Raw genomic sequence first — 19,060 nt, forward strand, 5'->3', positions numbered from 1 at the left:
CCTCACGGGGTCACCTGGGGCTAGCGACAGCAGGAGGTTCTTTAAGGGACCATAATGGGGATTGGTGTGGAGGTTTTGCGGTAAATGTTGGGATTTGTTCTGCACCTATGGCTGAGATTTGGGGAGTGTACTATGGCTTGGTGATTGCTTGGGAACGTCAGTTTACTCGTGTGGAATTAGAGGTGGATTCGAAGGTGGTTGTCGGGTTTCTTACGACAGGGATTAGTGAGTCTCATCCGTTGTCATTCCTAGTACGTTTGTGCTATGGCTTCTTATCAAAGGATTGGATTGTCCGTATCTCTCACGTGTATAGGGAAGCTAACCGTCTCGCAGATGGGTTAGCAAACTATGCGTTTTCTTTATCTAAAGGTTTTTATCATTTTGATGTTAACCTGCCGGATGTGGCGTCGATTTTACACGAGGATGTGGTTGGTCCCCCTCGGCCAAGAAACGTTATTGTATAATTTTCTTTTATTTTAATAAAATTTAGGGAGGGCACTATCTCCCGTCTTTTTACCAAAAAAAAAAAAATAGAGTTACTCAGGTCAGTGGTCAGCTACGAAACATCGTTGGTTTTTCCCTTTTGTCACAAGACAATAATTGATTTAGCTAAAGGTTTTTAAAATCATTGATTCGTTCAATGATTCATTCGATGATAGTAACTAGTAGTCGGAACTCTATAAAATAACAGATGCTGTCTACTAAATATTAAAGCAATTATGTCAAAGGTGAGTCTTAGTATTAGACCTGGAAATTAGTTGTCACTGTGATTCAATTCTTAGGCAAGCCATATGTATAGATTCTAATGTTTCTGAATATAACATACAAGCTCCTAAATGGAGCAACAACTTGATTCTTTGTCCCTTCTGGTATGACTATGATTATACATGAAAGTGGTAAGATTCTACTTCTCACTTGAAGAAACTGAACTTTTTTCTGAAGTACAAAACATGCCAAGATCTAAATAAAGCGCTCTCTATCATATGCTCTTATTACTTTGTTTCACAATGTGGTACTTGTTTTATATCTTAACTTATATTTTTAGCCTTATCTAAAATCTAAATACTAGTTATTGACATTAAGAGCAAAAAATGAACTAGTTGCCAAGAGAGCCCGAATGAAGAAGGTCATGAGAAGGCTCCCAATCGATGGAGGAGGAGACGATCATCGAGAGCGTGGTTAGAACCTGAGCTACCAATGGGCGCGAGTTAATATCAGTTGCAACACAGCTCTTGGCAAGCTGAGCCATGGTGTAAGCCAGCTCTAACGGATACTCATTCCCTAGGGATGGATCCATGAACTCTTTTAACTTCTCTCTTACATTCTCTCCTCCAAGCACATTGTTTATCACTTTACACAACATCTCCACTTCTTCTTCTTCTTCTCCTCCTCCTTCCTTCTTCTTCTTGTTTATCGTCACTGCTTCTCTCCCTGAAAGAAGCTCAAGAACCACAACTCCAAAAGCAAACACGTCAAGTTTTGGAGTTATGACTCCGTTCTCCACATACTCTGGAGCTAAGTAGCCTTGAGTTCCTTCAACGTGCCTTGTTAACTGAAGATCAAGATCACCTTCATCGAGAATCCTCGCAACCCCGAAATTCGCAATCTTGGCTCTGAAATTAGAATCAAGAAGTACGTTTGTGGATTCCAAGTTCTTATGGACATGAGGTGGAGTAATGTAGTTATGAAGATAGTCTAATGCCTCTGCCACATCCCTTGCTATTTCAACTCTCTGTTTCCATGTCAGAGTCTTCTTATCCGATGAATGAAGCCAATCACTAATCGATCCGTTCTCCGAATACTCGAAGACAAGGTACGACGTCCCTTCACGGATACAGAAACCAGAGAGACGGATGATATTAGAATGATTCAGCTTCTTCAAGAGATTGATCTCGGAGGAAGAGACATCGCCTTTGATCACTTTCACAGCCGCATCGTCTCCGTTGATCGTAGCACGATAAACAGAGCCTTTGATTCTGTTTGCGTCGCTGAAATTGGAAGTAGCGGATTGAAGATCGTTGAACCTGTAAAGTGTTAACGATTCGATTGCGGATCTTAAACCAAAAGCTTCTGATGAAGTGGATAAATCAATAGACCATTGACTCGTTGTTGTAGGAAGAGATTGTTTGGTAGATGAATCAGTGAACTTGTTCAGGTCCGGCGGCGTCGACGTCGACAACGACGATGACTTCTTCTTAGACTTACGTTTGTAGAAGCAGAGAGCTAAGAATGAGATAAGGAGAAGCAAACCAGCTCCGATTCCAATTCCGATGTAAATACCTTTGTGAGAAGAAGAGGATCCCGGAGGATCAACGGGGGTTGTTTGAGGCGGCGTAGCAACAACAGGCGGTGGAGGAGGCGACGGAGATGCAACGATTTTGGTGGGTGGAGTTCTGAGAGGAACAAGAATCGGCGTGAAGAAGTAGATAGTGTCTGATGTAAGCTCGTTACCTTCGGTTATAGCGGCGGATGTGCTGTTGAACATATCGGCGATGACGGAGATACTATCTCCCATGGCGACTAAGTAAGTCAAGAGGTAATTAAATCCGGCGGCGGTTTGTTTCGCGGTGGGGCAAGCACATCGGAGAGGAACCAGGAGGTTTAAGCCGGGGGTTAGTTCTTTCTCGCCGTAACTGTTCTGTGACATCATGGCTTGACACGTGGATAAAGCTTGGTAAGTATCGTTAGCCACCGAGAAATAAGTCTCTTCTCCTCTGTTGCCGGAGAGATGGTAAGTGGCGTTGTGCTGGTAAAATCCTCCGGCGGAGGAGGAGGAGGAGCATGAGCAGTTAGCTGGGACGACGACTAATTGACGGGTGCGGATCGTGGTGGTGACGGTTGGGAGGTCGTTGATTGATTGGATCTCTGCGGCGGAGACATTTAGGAGTTTGGCGATTGAGTCGGCGGTGTTGTACGGTGGTTGAGACCAGAAAGTGAGGTAAGAGCGGCAAGAGGCTGGGCCGTTACAGGTGAAACCGTTGGTTATATTGTCGAAAGTTCGGACCTCGCAGGCGAGCTGGTGGTTGTTGACGTACGGTTGCTGAGCTGTCGACGGTGACGCGGCGAAGAGAAGGAGGAGGAGGAGTAATGTGGAGACTAAGAGCGCGTGGAGTGTACGCGCAGCCATGGTTGTGTTTTTGATTTGAAGAGGCGATCTTAAGCTTCTCCTGAATTTAACATAGGATGATCATTAGATTTAGACCAAAGGAGACGGCGGGGAACGTATTATTAGTCAACAGAAACGCGTCGTTGTGTTGACTTTTTCAGACGTTTTCTCATTGGTCGGAACTGTAATAAAATGAAACAAATTGACATATACAGTGGGAGAGAGGAGAAATTTGGTACGTCTTCATAATTATATAGCGTATTGACCGGGTCTGTCATTTTGTTTAGTACATAGTCTAGAGATGAAAATGAAACAAAAGTAATTGTATACTAAATGCCCTTAAGCAACATTGGATTTTTTTCATGGACTCAAATCAAAGCTGGTCTTGGATCTTCTGGTAAAGAGACAATACATCCTCTATAATCAATCACAAATACACTTTCTGATGTTTGAAGAAACCAAAACTTTAGAGCTGATGACTTATTAGCATGGGAAGCCAAAATTCCAAAATCAGCATCTTTGTTCTTTGGGAACTTTTTTTTTTTTTTTTTTTTTTTTTTTTGTAAATGGTGTTCCCGGTCACTTTTGTACTATATTCAGATTTGTGAAAAATATACACATTTAAGTAGAATTCTGTTTAGGATTTTATTTTACACAGTTTGGCGATCCGATCACAATTGGCTGCACAAGTTTTTGATGAATAGTAATTGGGTTACAGACTTACAGTCAGGGTTTACGTGAATTCTTCTTCGTTGAACTAAATGGCGTTGTTCCTTGGAAGGAAAGAGATTCATTTGGTTTCTGGTATGATAATGTTGGAAGCAGGTCTTACCTGGCACTACCATTTTCTCATCATTCTCCTATACGGAAGATATAATTCTAGAGGTTCGAGTTGAAAACTCTCCCATATTAAAGTTCATGGATTCCTAAAGGTTTACCAAAAAACTCGCAACACATAACACATATGGTTGTCACGGATACAAAGTCTAATATAGATGGACTTCATTAACACACAAGATAAGGACACTACAAGCATATTGCTTTGTAACATGCTTCAACTGCATAGAAGATATAAAAGCATGTTTCTCAAAGAAGATCATTCTCCGTTTGCAATCAAACTAAAGAACGGAACATTCTTTCCTAACATGCCACAAACATAATCGCCCATCGTTGTGGCATAACACAATCATAGTAGAACATACCAACTACAGAATAATTGCAAGGACCTGAAAAGATGTAATCCGATACACCTTCACCGATGTAAAAGGGTAAACAAGGATTTCAACTACAACGTGTATAAGATTTCCAGTACCGGTTTCACAGAAGGAAATCTAAACGGGCAAACTACAATAGTTAACAGTCATAAAACCCACTGGAGCCAAACTGAACAGAGTAAAAGGGTAATGTATAAAAAAGTATTGAGAATCAAAACGAAGTATCAGATCCGTTATAAACCTCACTCAATGGTCAATGCATATAAAATCCTTCACAGATGGTTGGGTAACAAAAAAAAGTTTCCATCTTTTATTCGTTGTAAGTGACAACTACTATAGTGTCTATACATGATCTTCAGCTATATGAAACCTGACAAAAAACTGTAGAAGCTAACTTACAACCAGATGTTCAAACTTACAGAAAATTTCAATCCTGTGGCTTATCAGTTCTGTTCTTGTTTCCATAGATCAAACCAGTAACCTGCAGATATAATAGCATACAAAAACCATTGGTATTCAAAACTATACATCCTAATAAAAAAATCGCAAAATGACGAATGTTATACCTGAGGATCAGCAATTGGTTTCCTCTTCTCAACGTATTGATTCGGATCCGCCATTGCTGCAAGAGCTGCCCTAGCCTAATCAGACAAGAGACAACCCAGAAATGTAAATTTGAGATTCCATTCCATACACGATTCCATAGACAAGCACAAAGTTTGGGATGTGAAATGAAGAATTGGTACCTCTTGTTCTTTTTTGAGATCTTGAGCTGGCTTAATCCAGAGAAAGTAAGCAATAGTTCCGGCGACGACCCAAGAAGCGGCACTCTGGCCACCTCTGAGACCACCCATGGAATTACCGATGAACGACCTCACGTTCCCAATTGATCTTCTCCAGCTGCTAGCCATTTTGATTGATGCTGCCTCAATACCACTGGGTCTCTTCTAAGGACTACGGATCTCTTCTCCGAGGATTGATTACTTGACTTCTGATGATTCTTTGATATGGAATTGAACAAGTAAAAGTAAAAGCAGGCGATTTGATTTTGATTCGCATTTGCTTGGTGAACACTGCCAAAAGCTAAACCGGTCGCCGAGACGGTTAATTCTGTTTTTGTTTCTGATTGACACATCATGCGGTTGTTGTTTCTCCACGTAGCATTTAGGAGATCCGATCAAAATATATTATGGGCCGGACATAATTGTTAACACTCAGTAATAGTTGGCCCATGGACTTTGAACATAAGATAGGAGTCAACTGAGCATAGTGTTATCTTTGACTTTCGATTACATCAAACTTACTAATTTTGTTGTTGCAGATATAATAAAATAGTCAAAGAAAGGATATGAAGGATGTGAAACTGAGAGATGGAGAGGGGAGGCAATGGTCATTGGTCAAACAGGTGCCACTTGGACAAAAGAAGAAGAAAAATCGAAATCCATCTCTTAGTCCATTTAAATAAGAATCTATCTGCTCGTTTACTCTCTCGGTACTATCAAGAGATCGGAAATGGCGGCTGTTCAGAGAGGAAAGGTTTGTGTAACCGGTGCCGGAGGTTTTCTGGGTTCGTGGGTCGTCGATCTTCTCCTTTCTAAGGATTACTTCGTCCATGGCACTGTCAGAGACCCTGGTACTCATCCTCCTCCTCTCCTTTTCCTCTATCCCTCTTTTTAAAGTTTCCACCTTTTTGCTACCTCACTCACCCATCTCATATGTTTGATCGGGATATTATTAGCTCACCTGTGTATTCATGCAATTTTCATCTACTTACTAGGGTTTTAGCTTAGATTCGCTAGTTTTTGTTCTGTTTACGGATATAAAGTTTTAGCCTTTTGAGTTTGTTTGTTGTTGTTCCCAAATCATTTAGTTGCTTCTCTTCTTTTTAGTGTTGTTGTTCTGATGAAGAGTTTTATCCATGGTTCTTGATATAGATAATGAGAAGTATGCTCATCTGAAGAAGCTTGAAAAAGCTGGTGACAAACTCAAGCTCTTCAAGGCTGATTTGCTGGACTACGGGTCTCTTCAATCCGCTATTGCAGGCTGCACTGGTGTCTTCCATGTTGCATGTCCGGTTCCACCATCTTCAGTCCCAAATCCTGAGGTGAGGATTTCATTCCTAACTATCTAATTGGCTATATGTTACATTGTATCACTCTGCTTCGACTGGTTTTGCAGGTGGAATTGATCGCACCCGCAGTGGATGGCACACTTAATGTGCTTAAGGCATGTATTGAAGCAAATGTTAAGCGTGTTGTGTATGTGTCCTCTGTAGCTGCACTTTTCATGAACCCGTTGTGGTCAAAGAATCAAGTATTAGATGAGACCTGTTGGTCTGATCAGGAGTTTTGCAAAAAAACTGAGGTTTATGCATATTGAATCCCTTATCTGACTTTTTAAATTTCACCCTTTTTTTCTTCTTTCAAATCTGACTTTAGTCCCTCTGGCAGAATTGGTATTGTCTGTCAAAGACACGAGCAGAAAGTGAAGCTTTTGCATTTGCAAAACAAACCGGACTTGATCTTGTCAGTGTTTGCCCAACCCTTGTCTTGGGACCTATACTGCAGCAGCACACAGTAAATGCTAGTAGTCTGGTTCTTCTCAAGCTTCTTAAAGGTATAAACAAGCCTCTTCACATATGGGATTGTTAGAAGCAACTTGGTATATGAGTTTGTCTTGATTTTTACTTTTTACTTGAGTGTGTTGCAGAGGGTTTTGAATCACGTGATAACCAAGAACGACATTTGGTAGATGTGCGTGATGTGGCTCAAGCTTTACTCTTGGTTTATGAGAAAGCAGAAGCTGAAGGAAGATACATCTGCATATCCCACACGATTAAAGAACAAGAAGTTGTTGAGAAGCTGAAGAATCTTTATCCAAATTACAACTATCCAAAGAAGTAAGCAAACAATATCCCATCTCTCAGCTCGATTAGTAACACTAATAATACCATCCTTGACAATTTGACTAAAATCCATTAAGCCTTATAAACTGTTTTTTTACTTTCATTAGTAAACAATGTCACATTTCGTTTAGATCAGTGTCTGAAGTCTCTTAAGACTTTAATTCTGATCGAAGCTCTACTTATCCAATGATAGATACATCGAAGCGGAAGAAAGGGTGAAGGTGAGTTCAGAGAAATTGCAGAAGTTGGGGTGGACTTACCGTCCTTTGGAGGAAACACTTGCGGATTCTGTAGAGAGCTACCGGAAAGCTAAGCTTGTCGACTAAAAACTTGGAAAGAAGAACAAAAACAAAGTGTTTTGGTCATGTTTATTGCTCCATGTGTTAAGTGTCCTCATCTGCAATGCACACAACACTCTCTCATCTTCTACTCCAATAATAAGAGTTGAGCACACATAGTACTTTTGTGTACTTATCTACAAATTAAGTTACTTTCCAGTTTCAGAGTATCAAACAAAAATTTAGTTTCCACTTTTCAGTTTTGCTCTGTTAATGAATTGTTACATTTATACAAGAGTATGAATTGCTAATATGTTAAGTTTCCAAACAAGTGAATTAAACCCGTCTGGTTTACTATTAAATGAACAAACAAGTAAACCAACATATTCTAACCGGAGTATAAAAGTGTACTGTGCTTGGACCGGACTCGGATCTGGACATTGATCAGAACCGGACCGAGACTCGTTTTGCGCCGCTCGGTAAACTAGATATAAATTTTTTTTTCTATTTCCTACTCCGGCGAAGCTGCGTTAGTTGAACTGAGCCATGGCCACGAAAGCTTCCGATTCCGGTGGATCTGGGGAAAATCTCCCGAATACTTCCTCTCTATCCGAAACCACGTCCGGAGTCACCGCTTCGCAATTGACTCAACCGCCGTCTTCGTCTTCCGAAATCGATACAATCTACGTACCTAGCTACTCCCGTAAGTCTGCGCAAACCCCGGGAAACCTTGGTTTTAATAATGATATTGTACTCCCACTGTTTCTTATGGATATTGTACCTATTAGGATGGTTTTCGTCGACTGGCATCGACGAATGCGAGGTCCGGTCACTGCCGGAGTTCTTCAATTCGAGGTCGTCTTCCAAAAACCCTAAGTTTTACCTTTACTTGAGGAACTCAATCATCAAGCAGTATAGAGATGACCATCCTCGGAAGATTAGCTTCACTGACGTACGGAGAACTCTTGTCAGTGATGTTGTCTCTATTCGTCGCGTCTTTGATTTCCTTGACTCTTGGGGGCTTATCAACTATTCTAGCTCCTCCTCCGCTAAGCCACTCAAGTGGGACGACAAGGAAGCTGTAAAATCCGCAGGAGATGCTGCTTCTGAGCCTCCCACAACTGTCAAAGAAACAGCCAAGAGAATCTGTAATGGCTGCAAATCAATTTGCAGTATAGCTTGTTTCGTCTGTGATAAGGTTTGATATCGTTTTCCTCCCCAACCATTGATGTAGTCATATATTTTGTACTGAGTTTTGTCACTTGTATGATTAGTGCTACTAGGAATATGCCAATAGCAAAGTATACATTTTTCTTTTCAGTATGACTTGACATTGTGTGCGAGGTGTTATGTCCGTGGTAACTATCGCGTTGGTATTAACTCGTCGGAATTTAAGCGTGTTGAGATTAGTGAGGAGTCAAAGTCAAAGTGGTCCGAAAAGGAAATTCTGCAGCTGCTGGAAGCTGTTATGCACTATGGAGATGACTGGAAGAAGGTTGCACCTTATGTTACTGGTAGAACCGAGAAGGATTGTGTTTCGCAGTTTGTCAAGCTTCCGTTTGGAGAACAGTTTGTAAAAGAGTCTGACTCTGAGGATGCTTCAGAGGCGTTTGATCAGATCAAGGGCTCTGCTGATCTTGAATCTGGAGGAAGTGATAAGGACGGTTCTTCTCCCAATAAGCGGATGAGATTGACACCTCTTGCAGATGCAAGCAACCCAATCATGGCTCAGGTTCGAAATTCACTATAATCTGACTCTGTGTTCTCTCTCTATCTAGGTTAATATATTTGTGTCAAGTATTCAACATGAATGAGTACAACTGTACAACCAACATTTTATAATAATTTAGTCAACTGTGTTGTTAGGCTGCTGAAGAATATTTCAGTGTCTGCACTCTGCACTGAGCTGTTTCATGACTTGCATAAATGTCTTTTGAAAGGCTCTAACGTTAGAATACATTGTGGGCCTTCCTTTGAAAAATTGAACTCTAGTATTATCGAATTCTAGGTGACATATATAAGGGCAGTCAGGAATTGTATACGTATTAGATTATATCGTACTGTGTTGTATAACATCTCAATTGTTATGCTCCATTATTTTACTCTGAATGAGATTCTTTATACCTTGTCGTCTCCAGGCTGCTTTTCTTTCAGCCTTGGCTGGCACAAAAGTTGCAGAAGCAGCAGCTCGAGCGGCAGTGACAGCTTTATCTAATGAAGACTACGAGGTTGAAATAAATGCCAGTGGAGACCCAAATCGACAAGGTATCAAAGACCAAGCTGGCTCTATTTGCAGTTCGTTTCTGCCCCAAGCTAAATCCACTAGTGACATTTTTTTTTTCCTTCATACACAGAGGCCAATGCTGCATCGGGTGGTGAAAGCACTAGAAATGACTCAGAAAGAGCTTGGGCTGATGCGAAATATCTGATCCAGAAGGAAGAGCAAGAGGTAGAAGGAGCCATCAAAGAGGTTGTAGAAGTGGAGGTAAGTAACAATCTCCAAGTTCCCGTAAACTATTTTGTGTGTGTGTGGTTGTTATCCTTGTTTTTGACTGATGTTGGGGAAAACAAAATTGGGGTTGACAGATGAAGAAGATTCGAGATAGGATTGTACATTTCGAGAAACTGGATTTAGAAATGGAGAGAAGCCGGAAACAATTGGAGGAGATGAAGAATCTGCTTTTCACTGATCAATTAAACATTTTCTTCCACACAAGAAAGGCCCGGAAATCTGAAGATAGAGTAGAGTGTTAGAACTTACTTTAAATTCGAAACTGTTATATTTCTTCTTCGATTCTTTCCCTGTTATGAAGATGACTCTGTATTGTAGTTTACTTCAGATGTTTGTGGTAACCAAATGAGATGATATCGAATTTCTGGTATTAAAGGTGTATGCCTGTATAGTTTCGAAGTCAAACCGAATTTGAAACTCCAGCGAAGTGATTAAGATGGTGAACCAGAGATGAAGAAATGAATTTTTAACTCATTCTATACGTTTTAAATCATCACTAAATAGAAGAAAATTTATCCATCAACCTTTTGACATTTTCTAAAATTTATCATTTTTATTCAACTTAAAATGTTAATATGACACCACATGGGAAAACAAAACTTGTGTACTTTCTCATATTTAACAAGCTGATCAAAACGTATAATACCACTATAAGAGATACAACTTTATATCAAAAAGTATGAATAATCTCAAAATCTTTTAACTTCGATAAAAAAAAATTGATCATTCTGTATGGTTATAAATCATAACAAGTAAATATGCATAATCCGTCATGATGACCACATTAGTCATCATGATCGCTAAATAAACACTTCAAAAACCATTAAAAGGTTTCAGCTTAGTATAAAGCGAGGATAGACGCAAACCCTTCAACTACACATTAATTAAAATAAAATATCGTTCGTAAATAAAAATCTCCAAAAATAACAATCTAAAATCTCCTATTATTATTACGATGTAAAGTGCTTTGCTTAACGTTAAAAATTACATTTACGTAAATTACACGTTTATAGTATATATTTTTTCTTAGTTAAAAACCAAAAATCTTTTACGACTAGCAACTTATAACAACAAAATCCTGCTTTTCAACTAACTTTTATATATATATTATAAAAGCTAATTTTTATATATTTTGCGTGTCAATAATATATGTCTCTAATATCTAGCGTGGAAAGTAGTATATATTTCTGCATCAATAAAATTTTCGGGTCATTAATATGTATGGTTCACAATATCATTGGATAGCTAAATTTTTTTGTTTATTTTTTGCGTAATGATATATATTATGTCTCTTATTTTTTTTTTCACAATATTATGTCTCTTATAAAATATTAATTTTTAATGTGAATTGGAAAAGGAGTAGAAACTTTTTGGGTGAAAGATACTGTTGCTAAATAATTAGATTTTTTTTTGTAAAAATGAAAAAATGAAATAAAGAAAGAAAGTGAAAATAATAATTATTAGATTTTTCCCAAAATTACATTTTAGGTCACTTGATCTGCTGTATATATAGATGATTTTCTAGTCTTAATAAAATAATAAAAACCCTACAAAAAAATTGTAGGCGGACATATAGAGAGAGAGAAAGAGAGATCCCCTTTGGCTCTTTGAGTCTTTGTCTTTTTGTCTCTTTTTATCTTTTTTTTTTTCTCTCCTCAGTTATCTCGTAAGTTTTCTCTCTCTCTCTCTCTCTCTCATTCAATTTTTTTTTTTAATGTAATTTTCGAGAATTTCTGTTTGAGTTTTCTGAGGAAAAAAGAATAAAATTCTTCTGTAAATGTTTAATATTTAAAAAAGTGTTTTGGGTTTAATTTAGTATAATTGTAGCATCTTAATCTAAAATCACAGAAGCCTCCATAAAGCGCGATCCGCTTTCTCAATGGCTTGTGAGTGAGTGAGAGAGTGTGTGAAAGAGAGAGAGAGAGAGAGATCTAAAAATCCTCAATTGTTACAATTTTGGAGTTAAATACTGAATCTTTGGACTAGTTTGAATAGATTTAGGGCTTAAAGTTTCGAACTTTTTCCCTTGGATATGGTACAAAATCTTCTAGTTAGTTAAAAAAACACTGAATTGTCCCCTCTCTGGCGTTTGTTGTTTAGATTTAGGGCTTAAAAGTTTCAAACTTCAATGGAAACTAGGGTTTTGTGGTTTTGGTTAATGTTCTGCTAAGTGCTAACAGCTCTCCCCTGTTTTTGTTATTGGGAAAAAAGTGAGAGGGAAATGGCAGGGAGTGGAGATTCACCAATGCAGTTCACTATGGGTCTTCATCAGCAGCAGCAACACAGCCAAGCTCCCCCGCAGCAGTCTCAGAACATGCAATTGTCATTCGGGGACGACGATGGAAATGCTCTGTACAAGCAGCCGATGAGGTCAGCATCACCACCGCAGCAGTACCAACAACCAGGTGAGAATCCTGTCCTGACCATGAACATGAACATGAACATGCCCGGAGGTGAGCCTGGAGTCATGGCCGGAAGTGAGCCAGTGAAGAAGAGGAGAGGTAGGCCGAGGAAGTATGGACCTGAGAGTGGTGAAATGTCACTTGGTTTGGTTCCCGGAGCTCCTTCTTTCACGGTGAGCCAGCCTAGCAACAGCAGCGGCGGCGGAGGAGAGAAGAAGATGAGAGGAAGACCTCCTGGCTCTGGCAATAAGCACAAGCTTCAAGCTTTGGGTATGTATTTATATATATATATATATATATATATATCATTAATTTGATTCTTCTGATATTGGAATCTTGTCTCCCTCACGTGCTGCAATTAGAAAGTTCTGTGTTGGCTGCAATCTATTAGAATATAGTAAAAATGGTAGTAATACAATGACCTTGTGAATCCCCGCCATTACAAATAGAAATTTATGCCCTTTTAAGCGTGTCTTCTTCAACCATTCTTTGCTCTTTAAATCCTCCACCAATCTTGACATCTATTTATTCTTGTTTCAGGCTCCACAGGAATGGGATTTACGCCTCATGTACTTACCGTGAGGACTGGAGAGGTCTCTATCTTGTTGAATTTCCTTACTTAACTGTTATGATGTCTAAGATTGTCGAAGCTTATCTTTCTAGTAAAACGATCACCAACGTCTCTAAATCTTGTGAATGTGGAGTGCTGAGTTGTTGTCTTTTAATGTCAATCATTATTTGGTCACAAGCGAATGTTGTTCAGGGTTCTCTTACCTGTTTTGTTGTGCTGACATTTTTAGGTCCATTTGTTTTTGTATATTTATGATTTCTACTGTTTGATCTATGGGACAGGATGTATCATCAAAGATAATGGCGTTAACTCAGAACGGGCCACGTGCTGTGTGTGTCTTGTCTGCAAATGGAGCCATCTCCAATGTGACTCTTCGCCAGTCTGCTACATCTGGTGGAACCGTTACATATGAGGTATCAAGATTCAGCTTGCAAAGTTCTTCAATCCCTTTTTTTCTTGTCTCTGAAGTTTTACTGCTTAAGCCTAGTGATTTGTATAACATTGAAAACCAGGGGAGATTTGAGATTCTGTCTATATCGGGATCGTTCCATTTGCTGGAGAACAATGGCCACAGAAGCAGGACCGGAGGTCTAAGCGTGTCCTTATCAAGTACGGATGGTAATGTCCTAGGTGGTTGTGTTGCTGGTCTTCTTATTGCAGCATCACCTGTTCAGGTGATTTCTGCCTTCTTCCAATTGAAATATCTGATATATGGATGTCCATAAGTTCAATTTAAGGACACATTTGGCTTTCAAATTACAGATTGTTGTTGGGAGTTTTATCCCAGACGGACAAAAAGAATCGAGACAACATGTGGGACAAATAAATCTATCGCCACCCACATTACCGCGTGAAGCTCCAACGCAGGTGCTGATGACTCCGAGTAGCCCGCAATCTCGAGGCGCAATGAGTGAGTCATCTTGTGGAGGAGGACATGCAAGCCCTATTCATCAGAGCACAGGAGGACCGTACAATAGCACCAACCTTCCCATGTCCTGGAAGTAGCCAAGTGTCTCGATCTGTCTTAAATCAACAACTTCCTATTATTGAAATGATGAATTGAAATGATGATGATTGCTATCTCTTTAGGTTTTCTAATTGTCTGTTCAGACAAGTGTGATAACTTGCCTATTCTGTGTTTCGATGTACTTTCAGAACCATTAAGTTGTTCAGAGATTAGAATATCCTGATTAATGTAGATCTTTTATTTTGTGTTTTTAAATCTTGAAAACATTTAAGCTTATATTGATTACAATATCAAAACAAGACTGGTTTTAACTATGGTGCTCTTTGGCTCTCTTCAATAAAAACCGCATTGAGAAAAACCCAAGAGCGCAGGTTTGCCAGAACCACCCCACTGCATTTCCTGGGTCGACTCGTTTAGCCAGAAACCACGCATAGATTCCTTCTGCAACATGTAATCCCACTGATACGATGAAGACAACCCTTACAACAGTGATCGTCCGCAAGAAATAGAGGTGTAGGGCTCTTAAGAAAGGCACAGGTCCTATGTCGGGTAACCATCCAGAAGCAAACAGAGCTAACATTCCTAGTGTAACAGCTATCCAAGTGAATAGGGTTGGACCGTCTAAAGATCTCCGTTTCTTTTCCTGCCAGTATGAGATAGTTGCAGCCATACCTTCCCTGGAGCTCTTGAATGGAACATATCCAAGCTCTTCCTTGGCTTTGAGATATGAGAAATAGTGGGTAACACCAACCTGCACCAGATCAAAAGATTTATACAAATTGGCTTGGATCTAAGCCAGAATATGAGTGGGAAGAAACTGTTACCTTGTAGACTTCAGCAGGAAGGATAAGGGGCTGTGGTAACCAGCTCTTTGATAGCCATGGATATAGGACAGTGTAGAAACCTTGGAAAAACTTACCCAAGGACAGCGCAAAAGGTACAGAAATTGTAAGCTTGGGTAGGTCATAGTCTAAACTTCTTAGTAAGGGGCGTAGAAACTCAAAGGTATTCACTGGGGAACCTACAACGTCACAATTCAGCTTGATTTAGCAAGCAAGTTTCAAGGCTAAATGTTTAGATAAGGCTCTCGTCTTGAGAGTGTCTTAAGAGATGAGTTACCATCAGAGACAAAATATGGTTGACCAGCAGCAACGGGCTGTCCTTCTCTGCCAGGAATGTCGTCCAAGAGCCCCATGCTTGCCAGGATGATTGCTAGGACAAGGTTTTCAACGTAAATCCAGTCTGTTTTGACACTCGGTCCACCAATCTTGAAGAAGGCCAAACCCAACTTTGCTAGATTAACTATCCTAGGAAGATGCCTGTCTTCGCCAGGTCCATATATAGCGGCTGGACGGATTGCACATGTGTACACCTGCTTTCCCCCATTCCTACAAAAACACATGCAGAAGCAAAATTACGACGCTACCTAATAATAGACACGAGATTCTAAGGTAACTGAATCAAGAAGAGGTCTTACTTAAAAGGTCGGCCGTTACTCTTAAGGACCAACTGTTCTGCAATCGATTTACTTCGACCATAGGCATCGACATGATCATCAAGAGGGAAATACGGCAAACCTTCATTGCCATTCTGAATCTCCTTACCACCAAAGACAACATTGTAAGTGCTGACATAGACAAGTCTAGTGATCTCATGTTTGAACACAGCTTCCAAGACATTACAAGTCCCATTAATGTTAACCTCATCACAACGCCCAAACTGAAGCATCTCTTTACCAGACATACCATAGGAAGCAAGATGCAAAACACAGTCAGCGCCATCTAAAGCCTTATCAACATCTACTTTCTTAGTCACATCACCTGTTTCATCAATCATCATTACTCCAAATGTTCAGTATAAATCCAGAAATCGATAAGAGTCTGATCTAATAGCACTAAATCAAAGGATTGAGATTTAAGAAAGTAAAGATCAAATTGAAAGCTCGATAAAAGGGGATCGATGAAATTAGAACCTTGGATGCAGAGAACGCCACTGTTTCTGAGATCATCGGACCAAGGAGAAGAATCGCGGAGGTCGAAAGAGCGGACTTGGCGAGCACCACGGCGAACGAGCTCTAAGCAGAGGGCGGCACCGACGAAGCCAAGACCCCCAGTGACCACGAAGGTGTTGCCTTCGACACCTTCGTTCTCACTCAAATGCATTTTTCTCCAAGTTGACCGGCAACGAGGAGAACGACACCGCGCGTCTGACTACTTCTTCTACTTCTCTCACACAGCTAATGCCTGGCCACGTGTACTTTAAAGTTTTAATAATACCCCAATGCAAACAAAAATGCATGTTGGGTCTTTGAAAGAGTTCGAATCATTTTGATAATAAGAAGTTCGAACTCTTTTACCGAGCAGGTCTACGGTTCGAGTCCGTATAGCCCTAACTAAGAAAAAATTAACAAAAACTATTTTAGCGGACCAGTTACGTTTCCCATCTCTACAACATAAGCCTTTTCTTTTCAAAAGCAGAGTATTGAACGTGTGATATCTAAGCAAGATATGTATATCGTTTAAGCAGAGAATTTGAATTTCTCAGGCACATCACTGTGCAAGCCTTATAAAGGCGGATCCAGGCAGAAATTGAAGTTTGTACTAGCTTCTTTTTTTTTATGACATTTACTCTCTTCTATCAAACTTTCAGATCAATTTAGTCCCGTAAGATATATAAGAGTTTTTAACAGACAATTGAGTCTCCGATCTTTATAACATCTTTAGAACACTGAATAGTCTTTAGACCTTAAAACAGACATACACTTGAGTTTCTTAACTCTGATGCTATTAGACAAGCTTTGTTTTAGATGACATTTACTCTCCCATCAATATGCATATTTAGAAAGAGTTTTTTTTGGCAGATGTTTGAATTCTGATCTCTAGAAGAGACAATCCTTATTTTCTCATTTGAGCAGAACATTTAATGTATCATCATGTTGTCCCAGCCACATCAATCGAGATTCCATTCTTTGAACATTGTTAAACACAAGTCCTTTTAGAGAACATTTTATTCTTATCATATATCTCAGTGAGATGTAAATAGTTTGAGCAGATAGCTGAATTTATCAGGACATCGTTGTCCAAGCTTTAATGAAGGCTGATGATATATGCAGAAATTGAAGTTTTATCTATAGAGAGCATAATACTAAATGTAAAATGTTGTCCCATCCAACAAGATATCATTAAACGAACAATCGAGATTCCAATACGCAAGAGTTCTTTTTAGTAGACAGTTGTGTTTTCATTCTCTGGAAGAGACAAATATTTTTTCTCCATGTAAGCAGAACAATGTTTTCTTTCTCCCAAGCCAACAAGCTGCAGGCAATTGTTTCCCATTCATAACAGCTTTATTAGATGACACTTACTCTTCCATCAATGTGCATTTTAGGATAGAGTTAAGCACACAACTGAGTTTTTTTTTTTTTAATCTCTAGTAGAGACGAGCCTTCTTTAAACGGACACAAAGTTTTGATCTCTAGTAGAGACTAACCTTCTTTAAAGGGACACAACTGAGTTAGCATGCTGTCCCAGCCACAACAAACAACCATCATCAAACGGACAATTGAGATCCCAATCTTAGCACACCATTAAACCTACACAAGTCCTCCTTTTAAACAACATTTTTCATTCTCCTTCAGTTTGCAGAATATTGAATATTGTAAAAGCCTTAACAAAGACTGATATATGCAGAAATTGAAGTTTTCTTTATATGACTGTTATCATGCTGTCCCAGCTTCAACAAAGTATCTTATATCGTACCTTTGAGATTCCAATATTAGAACAAGCATGATCTTATCAGTTTTTTTCTTTCTATAGTAGCAGAGTATTGAATGTTATCACGCTGTCCCAGCTCCAGCAAAATATCTTGTAAGCCATTACACAAGTCTTATAAAAGGACTTTTATTCTCCATAAGTTTGAAGAATATTGAATTGTATAGTTTAAGCAGTTGCTCATTAATTGTATAATTTAAGCAGAGATTGAAGTTTCTGTCTGCTAAAGGACTTTATCATCCATCAATTTGCAGAATATTAACTGATCTTAGTAGAGATTGAAGTATTCTCTATGTTCACATGCTGTCCCAGCTGCAACAATAAACCTTCTAATCGGACAATTGAGCTTTTTCCCTTATTAGATAACCGTTAAAGAAGCCTTATTAAAAGACTTTTATTCTCCATCAAATTTGCAAAGTATTGAATGGTACCGTTTAAGCAGAGGATTGAATTTCTCAGGACTTCGTTGTCCATATAGGTTCTGAATGTTTCTTAATATTAACAAATGACCAATTACAAGAATATATAGTACAGAGGAGACATAGGGTAAAAAGTATTTACAAGATAATCCCTATATTCTATTTACTTAACCATATCCTTCTATACGCCCCCTCAAGATGGAGGGAGCTGGATTACTCCAATCTTGGAACATGCTTGCTGAAACTGCCCTCTCGGAAGTGGTTTGGTAAGTGTATCAGCCAACTGGTCGTGTGTAGATACATGAGAAACCCGTAACATGTTGGACTGAATCTGATTCCTAACAAAATAATAGTCAAGAGCAATATGCTTCATACGTGAGTGGAAGACAGGATTCGCACAAAGATACGTAGCGCCAACGTTATCACAATATATCACTGGAGTAGAAGGTAGGTTCAAGCGTAGTTCAGTGTATAAAGAACATAACCATCTCACCTCCGCAGCTGTATTCGCAACAGCCCGATATTCAGCCTCAGTAGAGGAGCGAGCCACACCTTTTTGCTTCTTTGATGACCAAGAAATAGGATTGCGTCCAATATATATGACATAACCATTTGTGGAGACATAATCATCTGTATCACCAGCCCAGTCTGCATCCGAGTATCCTTGAAGTTTATAAGGTGACGTAGAGAAGCAATGTAGTGTATCCGGGGAAGAGGCATGAAGATAAATCCCATGAGTAGTAGTACCAGCAAGATATCGAAGAATGCGTTTGGCAGCTTGCCAATGATCATGTGTCGGACGATGCATAAATTGGGATAGACGATTGACTGCATATGAGATATCTGGCCGAGTAAAAGAGAGGTATTGTAAACTCCCCACAACAGATCGGTATTGTGAAGCATCATCAAGAGCGAG

The 19,060-nt window shown here is 39.5% G+C and overlaps 6 protein-coding genes across 8 annotated transcripts; 3 read left to right on the top strand and 3 right to left on the bottom strand.

Annotated features, from left to right (window-relative positions):
* Positions 1 to 816: 816 nt before the first annotated feature.
* Positions 817 to 3,329, bottom strand: LOC17888407 (protein LYK5). The gene has a single exon (XM_006295523.2). The coding sequence runs from the start codon at positions 3,125 to 3,127 to the stop codon at positions 1,097 to 1,099; it is 2,031 nt and encodes a 676-aa protein (XP_006295585.1). The 5' UTR covers positions 3,128 to 3,329; the 3' UTR covers positions 817 to 1,096.
* A 1,163-nt stretch (positions 3,330 to 4,492) lies between these two features.
* Positions 4,493 to 5,331, bottom strand: LOC17890272. The gene is made up of 3 exons (XM_023784693.1): positions 5,067 to 5,331; positions 4,887 to 4,961; positions 4,493 to 4,801 (listed from the first exon to the last, which is right to left on the bottom strand). Exons 1-3 carry the CDS (start codon positions 5,229 to 5,231, stop codon positions 4,748 to 4,750), a joined length of 294 nt encoding a protein of 97 aa, XP_023640461.1. The 5' UTR covers positions 5,232 to 5,331; the 3' UTR covers positions 4,493 to 4,747.
* A 406-nt stretch (positions 5,332 to 5,737) lies between these two features.
* On the top strand, positions 5,738 to 7,777 carry LOC17890495 (cinnamoyl-CoA reductase 1). Its single transcript, XM_023784798.1, has 6 exons — positions 5,738 to 5,953; positions 6,255 to 6,424; positions 6,499 to 6,684; positions 6,771 to 6,936; positions 7,030 to 7,219; positions 7,419 to 7,777. The coding sequence occupies exons 1-6, from the start codon at positions 5,833 to 5,835 to the stop codon at positions 7,549 to 7,551; spliced, it is 966 nt and encodes a 321-aa protein (XP_023640566.1). The 5' UTR covers positions 5,738 to 5,832; the 3' UTR covers positions 7,552 to 7,777.
* A 225-nt stretch (positions 7,778 to 8,002) lies between these two features.
* LOC17889685 (SWI/SNF complex subunit SWI3B) lies at positions 8,003 to 10,420 on the top strand. 2 transcript variants are annotated; one of them, XM_023785046.1, is made up of 6 exons: positions 8,003 to 8,206; positions 8,292 to 8,701; positions 8,900 to 9,235; positions 9,642 to 9,768; positions 9,858 to 9,988; positions 10,090 to 10,420. In XM_023785046.1, exons 1-6 carry the CDS (start codon positions 8,050 to 8,052, stop codon positions 10,255 to 10,257), a joined length of 1,329 nt encoding a protein of 442 aa, XP_023640814.1. In that variant the 5' UTR covers positions 8,003 to 8,049; the 3' UTR covers positions 10,258 to 10,420. The 2 variants fall into 2 exon arrangements, with proteins under 2 accessions (XP_023640814.1, XP_006294152.1); XM_006294090.2 differs by having other exon boundaries at positions 8,004 to 8,206; positions 8,825 to 9,235.
* A 1,227-nt stretch (positions 10,421 to 11,647) lies between these two features.
* Positions 11,648 to 14,204, top strand: LOC17888826 (AT-hook motif nuclear-localized protein 10). 2 transcript variants are annotated; one of them, XM_023784174.1, is made up of 6 exons: positions 11,648 to 11,681; positions 12,227 to 12,687; positions 12,958 to 13,010; positions 13,270 to 13,401; positions 13,501 to 13,662; positions 13,751 to 14,204. In XM_023784174.1, exons 2-6 carry the CDS (start codon positions 12,237 to 12,239, stop codon positions 13,991 to 13,993), a joined length of 1,041 nt encoding a protein of 346 aa, XP_023639942.1. In that variant the 5' UTR covers positions 11,648 to 11,681; positions 12,227 to 12,236; the 3' UTR covers positions 13,994 to 14,204. The 2 variants fall into 2 exon arrangements, with proteins under 2 accessions (XP_023639942.1, XP_006294517.1); XM_006294455.2 differs by lacking the exon at positions 11,648 to 11,681 and having other exon boundaries at positions 11,727 to 12,687.
* On the bottom strand, positions 14,171 to 16,187 carry LOC17888151 (short-chain dehydrogenase/reductase family 42E member 1). Its single transcript, XM_006296169.2, has 5 exons — positions 15,928 to 16,187; positions 15,433 to 15,775; positions 15,075 to 15,343; positions 14,780 to 14,976; positions 14,171 to 14,706 (listed from the first exon to the last, which is right to left on the bottom strand). Exons 1-5 carry the CDS (start codon positions 16,115 to 16,117, stop codon positions 14,263 to 14,265), a joined length of 1,443 nt encoding a protein of 480 aa, XP_006296231.1. The 5' UTR covers positions 16,118 to 16,187; the 3' UTR covers positions 14,171 to 14,262.
* Between the last annotated feature and the right edge of the window lie 2,873 nt (positions 16,188 to 19,060).

The sequence above is a fragment of the Capsella rubella genome, unplaced genomic scaffold (assembly GCF_000375325.1).
Source record: "Capsella rubella cultivar Monte Gargano unplaced genomic scaffold, Caprub1_0 scaffold_4, whole genome shotgun sequence".
Classification (NCBI taxonomy): Eukaryota; Viridiplantae; Streptophyta; class Magnoliopsida; order Brassicales; family Brassicaceae; genus Capsella; species Capsella rubella.